The sequence below is a fragment of the Cebus imitator genome, unplaced genomic scaffold (assembly GCF_001604975.1).
Source record: "Cebus imitator isolate Cc_AM_T3 unplaced genomic scaffold, Cebus_imitator-1.0 Scaffold607, whole genome shotgun sequence".
Taxonomy (NCBI): Eukaryota; Metazoa; Chordata; class Mammalia; order Primates; family Cebidae; genus Cebus; species Cebus imitator.
Window position 1 is genome coordinate 629,852 of NW_016107922.1, and position 10,351 is coordinate 640,202.

General features: G+C 50.0%; 1 protein-coding gene across 6 annotated transcripts in view; it reads right to left on the reverse strand.

Moving 5' to 3' along the window:
• Positions 1-786: 786 nt before the first annotated feature.
• Positions 787-10,351, reverse strand: part of LOC108294860 (cat eye syndrome critical region protein 2) — a 198,298-nt gene continuing 188,733 nt past the window's right edge. For 4 of the 6 annotated variants that reach the window (XM_037734359.1, XM_017516860.2, XM_037734360.1 and 1 more), the window contains 3 exons: positions 8,923-10,345; positions 4,755-4,866; positions 787-3,787 (listed from right to left, as the gene is read on the reverse strand). In XM_037734359.1, the coding sequence (XP_037590287.1) occupies positions 3,782-3,787; positions 4,755-4,866; positions 8,923-10,345 (1,541 nt within the window). In that variant the 3' untranslated portion in view covers positions 787-3,781. The remainder of the gene's footprint in view (positions 3,788-4,754; positions 4,867-8,922; positions 10,346-10,351) is intronic. The other 2 variants (XM_017516861.2, XM_017516863.2) reach the window with 1 other exon arrangement.

Sequence of the window (10,351 nt, forward strand, 5' to 3'; positions counted from 1 at the left end):
CAAGCAGCACTTTCAGGGAAGAAGCTACAGTAAAGCGACATTTAAAGCTGAGGGTTGGCCGAACTCAGGGGACGACCTGCAGGTCTTAGGGTCTTAGTTAAGCCTGATGAAGGCAGCTTGAGAGGAGTTGCCTTCTGAGCCTCTGTCCTGGGCTCACTGACGAGACAAACTGTTGACAAGCAGTTCGTGTGAAGAGCAGGTCAACTAAACCAACCTGATGAGGGCCGGGGATGCAGAGGCAGAGAGGTGGGAGGGAAAGTTACGTCACCAAGAAGCCTGCAGGGATTGCTCTTATCTATTCCCACATTCATCTGCTCTAATGAATGTTAGCCAATAGCTCCTGCTACCTTTTTTTTTTTGAGATGGAGTGTCACTCTGCTGCCCTGATCTCTGCTCACTGCAACCTCCACCTCCCCGGTTCAAGCGCTTCTGCTGCCTCAGTCTCCAGAATAGCTGGGTTTACAGGTATGCGCCACCGCACTCGGCTAACTTTCTGTATTTTTAGTAGAGATGGGGTTTCACCATGTCAGCCAGGATGGTCTTGATCTCCTGGCCTCGTGACCCTCCCACCTGAGCCTCCCAAAGAGCTGGGATTACAGGCGTTGGCCGCCACTCCTACCACCTTTTAAATGAGGGGAAAGTAGCTGAATTAAAAATTACTTTTTAATTCTGAGGGGAAAACAAACCCAGGATCCTCCCAAGAAGCTCACCTTTTCTTTCTCTTGGGGACACAACTCATTAACAACTCTAATAAAAGTGAGCCATGAGTGTTAAATCAAAGAGGGGTGATGGCATTTCCAATTCTCCATGGATCTCAGCCATCCCCGCCCTCCTGGGGACCACTGAGAGCCGGCCCACTGACAAGGTGACAGTGACCCACAGCGTGAAATGTCCTTCTGGCTTGAGAGCAAACCTTTTCAGGACGCCTTACACACTACTTTCTAATTATGACACATAACCGTCATTTTCCTAATGGAGAAGATGGCAAATGCATTTGCATCTGCTTTAAGACATTGCATCTGCTTAAGACACTTGGAAAGAGAAGTGCTAGAGGAGGGAAAGGCGAGAAAAAGATCCTGCCTGCAGATGGGTTGGCTAGGGGTTCACAGCAGCTCACGACCAGAGGGATTTCTCCGACGTGGCAGCTCCAGACAGCTCACAGCAGATCTGCACTTCAAAGACCAGTAACAGCTCAGGACGCGCCCTGGACCACGGGTGAAGCTCTCGTACAACGCACGGACAAACTCCCACAGAGGATGCAGGAAGGCTGAGCACGCTGCTGCTCTTGTTCACAGTGTTGTAATTTAATACAGTAGCTCTAGTTCCTATTGCTCTTCCTCAATATTTTCCGCCTAAAACCAAGGGAGATTAAGGATAAAGGGATTTACTGACTCCTCCTGTATTGTTAACAGCACTGCTCCAGCACCAGATGACTTGGCGCGGGCACTGGGAGAGGGAGGAGACAGGGTGACCTGGGGCAGTGTGCCCACAACCGCTCAAGGACCAGGAGGGCGGAAGGAAAGGGCGCACCAGCCCCAGCGCTGCTCACAGCCGCTCCCACCCAGGCCCCTGGGGTACTCGGGGAGACGCCCACGGTGACAATGCTCCTGTGAGGGAGAAGTGAGGCCTCTGATCTGAACCAGCATTACCAGGAAAAGAGAAAGGCTGTCAGCGGCCAAATTCTCTAGGTCTAGCCCAGGTCTAACCAGCAACAAATGAAATGCTTCTTTTTCCTCCTCCCTGCTTCTGCACAAACCCAGACACCGAAGCTGTCATGCTCCACGTTAGCGAATACTAGCTAAAGGGCAGACCCATCCACAAACTTTCTGTCCTCTTCACTCTCAACGGGTTACACCAGTGATAGGTTTCTAACAAGAATTAGGAGCCAGTGAGAACACAGGCTCAAAACTCAATCCAGCTGCAAATACATCAAATTTAAAAGTAAAACCTCTGCGAGAGAAAATCTGTATTTTTGTGCATTATACCTAAGAGGCATCTGTGTTCCTTATTCAACTCTCAAATCTGCCTGAGCCCTATGCAGCACCACCAGGTTAAGCGATTGTGTGCGGGTACAATCTTCCATCATCCGGGAACTGGTGTCTTGGGTTTCATCTCTGTATCATGGATGTTTCTGATCAGTTTTCTTTCCACGAACAACGTATGTTTAACAAACTGTAAACACGACAGTTCCATGTTTCACTAGGAATCCTGGAATTGGAGGGAAAACTCTACTGGCCCCTCCCACAGCTGAATTTATAAGAAACTAGGGCAGATTAACATTTCATAGAGTTTCTTCTACCATCCCAAAAGCATGCTTAAAAATATGCTATTTTTTACAAAGACCTGTAATTTCAGTATTTTCCTTAGTTTTTCTTTCGTGGGATATTAAAAAATTTAAAACAGGGTCCTAACTTTGGTGGCCTTTCAGCTAAAATAAAATAGAGAATGCTAACGAGGGAGAATCCAGTGTAATTCAATCCTAAAACTGTAATAAAGTAATTTAATACTGTACGATGGTTTCCTATCACAGATACGACAAATAATTCCAAGAACTTCTTCTTGATAGCTATTGTAAATCACCATGACTGATTTTACTATGATTCACTTAAAATGAATAAAAACTATATATACTGAAATATTCCTAAATTCAAACTGTAACTATAGAGTACATTTTTCCTATTCAAACCTGTGCAATTCTTTATTGATACTAAAATATACACACCTGAGTAGTCACTTCCACAAAATGTGATTCATGCCAGAAATTTGTGTGTGGTGCCTTCTAGACCACAGGCCCAACAGGGAGGTCTGTGATGGGCATGGCTCATCTTCTAATAGATGAAACACTCCAGCCATCCCGATTCCTGATGCTGGTTTACGACTATTCGGTAGGGCTGGTGGCAAAACCAGGAAGGGACACCACTTTCTCACATCCAGGAATTGGGCCACCAGAGTGAGCCGGCAGCCCATCTCCTGGGCTCAACCTGCTAGCAGTCCCCAGAGCACCCTGCCTCCAACGGAGACGGACAGCAGATGGTGAGGGGACAGGCATTCCCTCTCAGGCTGACTGGAAGGACGGCCTTTAGCTACTCTGAAGGCCGGCCGGCCAGCAAGGAAGCAGTGACGTATTATAAGATCAAACCTTTCCCCCCCTCATCGGCAGCTCCCAGAAGTATTCAGTGTGACATGATTGTAAACAGATAAAGATCACTCCAGTGCTGTGTACCCACCAGTCAGGACCCCCATTTCTTCCGCATCCCCACCCACCCTTCCCACTTTATGTACAATACATTCACCACCAACAAAAATTATTTTAAAAGGCAACATGAAAATTCTGTAAACTGGACCCAGCTCCAAAACCATTAATACTACGAGTCGTCCCTTCCCCAAATATATACCTGAGTTTAGCTGCTCATCAAAGTTTAAAAGCACCACTCCTTTCTTGAGTATACCCCCGCCCCCAAGTTTAAAGTGATTTTCCCTGAAAAGTGTCTCAGGATTTGGAAAAGTCATCATTAACTCCACGTCCATTCGTTCTGCCTAACTGTCTACAGCAGCCGTGCAAGAGATCCCTGGCCAAGGACCTTTGCGAGCTGTGTGTCAGTCATCTAAGGAGTGTCCTTTTAGGGCCCATGACTGGCTCCAGCTCAAGGATGGCACAGGTGGGTCACGTGAAGGGGTGGAGCAGGTGATGGGGGCCGAGCTGGCGGGGCCCTCCCCAGTTCTCCGTGTTCCAGTCTTCGTGTGCAGCTTGCCATTGCTTGGGGCTCATTTCCTCCTCGGACTAGCTCTGAAAGAAACAAAGACATTTTTTTTTTTGAGACAGAGTCTCGCTTTGTCACCAGGCACCAGGCTGGAGTGCAGTGGCGCGATCTCAGCTCACTGCAACCTCCGCCTCCCGGGTTCAAGCAATTCTCCTGCCTCAGCCTCCCGAGTAGCTGGGACTACAGGTGCACACGCCACCATGCCCAGCTAATTTTTGTATTTTTAGTAGAGACGGGGTTTCACCATGTTGGCCAGGATGGTCTTGATCTCTTGACCTCATGATCCGCCCCCCTTGGCCTCCCAAAGTGCTGGGATTACAGGTGTGAACCAACGGGCCCAGCCACAAAGACATTTTAAACAAAAATAAAAATTGTTTTAATTGTTAAAAAACAAAAAACAAAACAAAAAAACGCAAGTAAGCCAGAGAGTATCCATGCTCCTCATCTGTGAAAATGGCTTGATTCTGTTTCATGAGCTACAGTTTCCTTCTAGAAGGTAGGTTCTAGAGTCCTCGGCCTCCCAATTCAGATCCCAGACCCACTGCTTAACAGCAGGAGGACTTGCACATTGGGAAATGCTCATGACGCAGCCAATGACAACTGCTCTGTGGTGGTCAAGGGGAAGATTACAGGACATGCCGCAGGCACAGGGCCTGGGAGAGCAGCAGCACTGAGGTAGCTAAAACCTGCCGACTAGGCTCCCTCCCGTGAGAAAGGTGGGAGGCATAAAACAGACAGGGGATCATGACAGAAGAAACGCTGGAAAAAATAAGGGGTAAATACTCCCCAAACAGGTATGCATTCCATATAACAATGGGAAAAAGAGACAGGTGAGAAGTGTCTCCTGGGCCCTGTGCCAAGGAAGCACGTCACAGGCAAAGTTCCTGTATCGCGGGATACCTTACAACACCTTTCCACAACAGCAAGGATGTCACACACTTCCTTCCTTCTACCTGGAGGAAGGAGAGCAGCTCTAGGTTTAGTGATTCTTACCTGATCCGGGGGAAGCGCTGGAGGCTTGTGAGGCGGCAGCTCCTCCTGCGGTGCTGCTGCTGCGGGGGTCTTTGGGAACGAGGCTTGTGACTGGACCGGGTGCGTCTGCATTCTACAGCCAAGAGAAAGAAGCCACAAAGAATTACCGAAGACATGTCAGTGACAAAAGAAACAGGACGCTGCCATCATCACCCAGGTGATCAGGCCTGGAATCGTCGACACTGGGGCAGCTCGACACTCTGTTCCTCCTGGTGCAAAATGTGGCACGCCCACCACCTACGACGTATATTCCTGATGAAAGTGTTCCATCTGTTTTTTTTCTTTTAGAGACAGGGTCTTGCTCTGGCACCCTGCTAAAAGTGTAGTGGCAGGATCATGGTTTACTGCAGCCTCAATCTTCCAGGCTCCAGTGATCCTCCTGCCTCGCCCTCCTGAGTACCTGGAACTGCAGGTGTGTGCTACTAGGTCTGGCTAAGTTCTTTATTTTCAGTAGAGCCAGAATCTCGCCACGTTGCCCAGGCTGGTCTCCAACTCCTGAGCTGAAGCCATCTTCCTGCCTCACCTCCCAAAGTGCTGGGATTGTGGGGATGAGCCACCGCACCTGGCACAAGTGTTCATCTAAACACAAGGAGACTGTGATAAATCTAGAATCTGGAACATTCTCCATGATAGCCGGCCTGGACTGTTTGGAAAACAAAACAGGACGCTATGAATTAACAGCCGGGCGCGGTGGCTCAAGCCTGTAATCCCAGCACTTTGGGAGGCTGAGGCGGGTGGATCACGAGGTCAAGAGATCGAGACCATCCTGGCCAACATGGTGAAACCCCGTCTCTACTAAAAATACAAAAAAAAATTAGCTGGGCGTGATGGTCACACGCCTGTAGTCCCAGCTACTCGGGAGGCTGAGGCAGGAGAATTGCTTGAACCTGGGAGGCGGAGGTTGCAGTGAGCTGAGATTGTGCCACTGCACTCCAACCTGGAGCCAGACAACAGAGTAACACTCTGTCTCAAAAAAAAAAGAGACAATACAGACATAGCAGCCAAATGCAAACATGAGCCTTTACCGGATCTTTTATCAGAAAAAACACACACACACAGAAATAGCTCTAAAAGACACTCCAGGGCCGGGTGCGGTGGCACATGCCTATAATCCAGCCCTTTGGGAGGGAGGCCAAAGTGGGCAGATCACCTGAGGTCAGGAGTTCGAGACCAGCCTGACCAAGATGGTGAAACCCCATCTCTATTAAAAACACAAAATCGAGAGTCATGTGTGGCGGCGCATGCCTGTAGTCCCAGCTACTCAGGAGGCTAAGGCAGGAGAATCACTTGAAACTGGGAGACAGAGGTTGCAGTGAGTCGGGATCATGCCATGGCACTCCAGCCTGGGCGACAGGAGCAAAACTCCATCTCAAAAAAAAAAAAAAAAAAGGCCGGGTACGGTGGCTCACGCCTATAATCCCAACACCTTAGGAGGCCAAGGCAGACGGATCACGAGGTCAAAAGATTGAGACCATCCTGGCCAACATGGTGAAACCCTGTCTCTACTAAAAAAATACAAAAAAAAACCTCACCACAAAAACCAAAACAGACACTCTGGGGACAACTGAGGAAACAGAAATACAAAACACAAACAACCGTCGGCCGGGCGCGGGGGCTCACGCCTGTAATCCCAGCACTCTTGGAGGCCGAGGCGGGCGGGTCACGAGGTCAAGAGATGGAGGCCATCCTGGCCAACATGGTGAAACCCCGTCTCTACTAAAAATACAAAAAGTAGCTGGGTATGGTGGTGCGCACCTGTAGTCCCAGCTACTCGGGAGGCTGAGGCAGGATGATCGCTCAAACCCAGGACGCAGAGGTTGCAGTGAGCCCAGATTGTGCCACTGCACTCCAGCCTGGTGACAAAGCAGGACTCCATCTCAGAAAAAAAGAAAAAAGAAAAAAGAACTTTTAGATATTGTCATTTGCCTTGAGTGTGGTAATCGTTTTGAAATGGTGCTCCAAGGAATGTCCATTCTTAGAAGATGCACACTCAAGTATTGAGGGAGTTGAGGTTTACAATTGACTTTCCAACAGCTTAGGAAAAACAGCAAAGAAAAGAAAACAGGTATTTAGAGACATATAAAGCACACTTGACGGAAAAACGATAGAGAGGGTACAGCAGTGAGACGACAGGATGGCACTGAGGGGCACACTGGTTTTTATGCCGAATGGTATTGGTTTCAAGATTATGCTTGGTAACTTTCATATAAATAACTCCATCTAACCACCTTTGGTATACACAGATTTGAAAGCTTCCTGGATGGCAGATCACCTAACTGGATTTCGAGAACATCACTGCACAATCATGCGTGAAAGTCATCTCATGGGGGCTTATTTGCCTTTCTTTTTTTTTTTTAAGATGGGGTTTCTCCATGATGGCCAGGCCGGTCTTGAATTCCTGACCTCAGGTGATCCACCCACCTCGGCCTCCCAAAGTGCTAGGATTACAGGCGTGTGCCACCGCACTCGGCCCAAAACTGGTTTTCTTACTCAATGATATAGTAAGAAATGAGAGATACGTAGTAAAACTTTTTTCTTCTTTTGAGATGGAGTCTTGCTCTGTTGCCCAGGCTGGAGAGCAGTGGCGTGATCTTGGCTCACTGCAACCTCCGTCTCCCAGGTTCAAGCAATTCTCCTGCCTCAGCCTCCCGAGTAATTGGGACTACAGGCACGCATCACCACACCCAGCTAATTTTTTATTTTTTAAAGATGGGATTTCACCATGTTGGTCAGGCTGGTCTTGAACTCCCAACCTCAGGTGATCCACCCGCCTCGGCCTCCGAAGTGCTTAGATTACAGGTGTGAGCCACCACGCCCGGCCTTAACTTTTGTATTTTTCGGAGAGATGGTGTTTCACCACGTTGGCCAGGATGGTCTTGATCTCTTGATCTTGAGAGCCTCCCGCCCTGGCCTCCCAAAGTACTGGGATTACAGGCGTGAGCCACTGCGCCCAGCCATAAAACTTTCATACGACATATGATCTCTTCTACTCCTGAGTAGACCTATTTTTTTTTTTTTTTTTTTTTTTTACCTTGGTCACAGCGTCTGCACACGGCAGCAATGTTGACAGAGACTTGCTTACAGCTCTCAAACTGTGGTTACTAAGTTTACAGTATCATACAAAGATTCGCTGGGCATGGTGGCAGGCACCTGTAATCCCAGCTACTTGGGAGGATGAGGCAGGAGAGTCGCTTTAACCTGGGAGGCGGAGACTGCAGTGAGCAGAGATTGCACCGCTGCATTCCAGCCTGGGCCAAAGAATGAGATTTAACCTCAATAAAATAAAATAAAATAAAAGAGCTGGCCGGGCATGGTGGCTCATGCCTGTAATCCCAGCACTCTGGGAGGCTGAGGGGGGTGGATCACGTGAGGTGAGGAGTTTGAGGCCAGCCTGGCCAATATGGCAAAACCCTGTCTCTACTAAAAATACAAGAATTAGCTGGGCACGGTGGTGTGCACCTGTAATCCCAACTACTTGGGAGGCTGAGGTCGGAGAATAGCTTGAACCTGGGAGGCAGAGGTTGCAGTGAGCTGAGATCGCACCATTGCACTTCAGGGAGACACTTCTCAAAAAAAAAAAAAAGTTTACAATATCAAAATCTAACTCAGTCATTTAAATGCCAATTCATTTTCACGAGGGGAAAAAATTTCAAAGATAAAGCTGGGCTCTACGTCTAGTATCTTTCTACCAAGCGTGCAACACCCATAATTCACATGCTTTTCTTGTTCCCAGGTCATTCACTATTACCTTCACCTCTCAGGCCATTGTTCTGTTTAAAATGAACATCCAGGCTGGCTGTGGTGACTCAAGCCTGTCAGGTCAGCACTTTGGGAGGCTGAGGCAGGCGGATGATTTGCACTCAGGAGATCGAGACCAGCCTGGGTAACATGGTGAAACCCTACCTCTACAAAAAAAAAAAAAAAAAAAATTAGCCGGGAATGGTGGCATGTGCCTGTAGTCCCAGTTACTTAGAAGGCTGATTCAGGAGGATCCCTGAGCCTGGGAGGTCCACGACTGCACCACTGCACTCCAGCCTGGGTGACACGGCCAGGCTCTCTCAAAAATAAATAAAAACAACCAACATCTGTTCTTTCTTCTTTGCAGGGAAAAGCCCGCATGCAATCTTACCCTGATGGTCTGTACATTTCCTGGAAAGGTCCCCTTATTCCACTTCTAGTGCCAATTTGTTCCATCATCACAGCTTGAAAGTGACCCAGGCCCTCTTCCTGGCAGCGATAGATGGGGCCCTCCTGAGAGAGCCCGTTGGGCTGGGGGGCCCCTGGGTGGTGAGGTGGGTGAGCAGCCACGGGGGAAGAGTAAGCCCTGGGCTGAAAGTGACTGGCCGGCCGCTGAGGTGTGTAGGGAGGCCCCGCCTGCAGCATCACGCCGTGGTTGGGAAATGCAGACGAGGCAAAGCCCATTCCCGCACTCAGAGACGGAGGAGGAGGTCCGTAGAGATACTCGCCGGCTGGTAACGAGCCCTGCCGCTTGGTGGCTGCATTGTGGTTGTCTAGGTCTAAAAATTCTTTGGGACTCTCTGGCCTCTCCATAGGTTCATCCAGCTTCTCTTCCTCCGGACCAGGGTTCTGCCCATCATTGGGGACTTTAGCAGCCACAGGATCCATGCGGGCTGGAGAAGCTAAGGCAGTATTCAGTGTCTCGCAGCCTTGCAGACTGGCCATGGCATTCCTGTCTGAGAAGAGGGACCTCGCGGGGGGAGGCTGACTGGCGGGGGGTCCGCTCGGGCTTCCCTGGGGGTGGAGAGGTCTCTGCCAGTCAGAAAAGCCCTGTGGACACGGATAGTAGGGAGTTCGCTGATAGTGGTGGTAGGAAGGCTGCGGCGGTGGGTGGTAGGAATACCTCATTCCTTGTGGGGGGCGGTACCGGGGAAAGCCTCCAGAATGAGGGTGGCTGGACTGAAAGCCCCTTGCGGGGAAATGCGGGGGATGGGATGCTGAGGACTTCCCTCCCATCGCGGGGCCCACACCCTGCAGGCCCGGACCGATGTGGTAATGAGCAGCTGAATTTGGGTACTCCAGCCCAGGCATGTACAGCGGGGTGAACTGGCTCACAGGGCCTCCCATCAGGCTGGGGTCTGTGCTGGGCGGTGTCGCTGCGTTCTGTCCTGGGCATGGCATGGTTTCCTGCAACGTTCTGCCTCTGGGGCACAGTGGCTTTTCGGAACCACTGCTACCAAGGCCCTTCCCCTCCGATCCGCAGGGTGATGCTTCCCCAATGACTCCGTTTTCAGGTAGAGCGCCCCTGTCTGCCACCGCAGAGAGGTCTGCCATGCACCCTTGGGCGGCGTGGCTGGGGTAGCTGCTATCCGAGGGCCAGGGATTCTTGCCCTTGGTTGCTTTACAGTTGTCTGCAGATTCGGAGGAGTTGGTTTTGAGCTCCGGACCCGATGCTTCCCCCCTTTCTTGGGGTGAGCTCTGCCTGGTGCAGTCAGTCTGCAGGGGAGGCGTGGGGTGAGGTAGTTGTTTGAGGTATACCCCCTCTGAAGTACCAACACTTGCTGGCTTCTCTTCAAGGCCAGGCAATGGCTCTGCAAAAA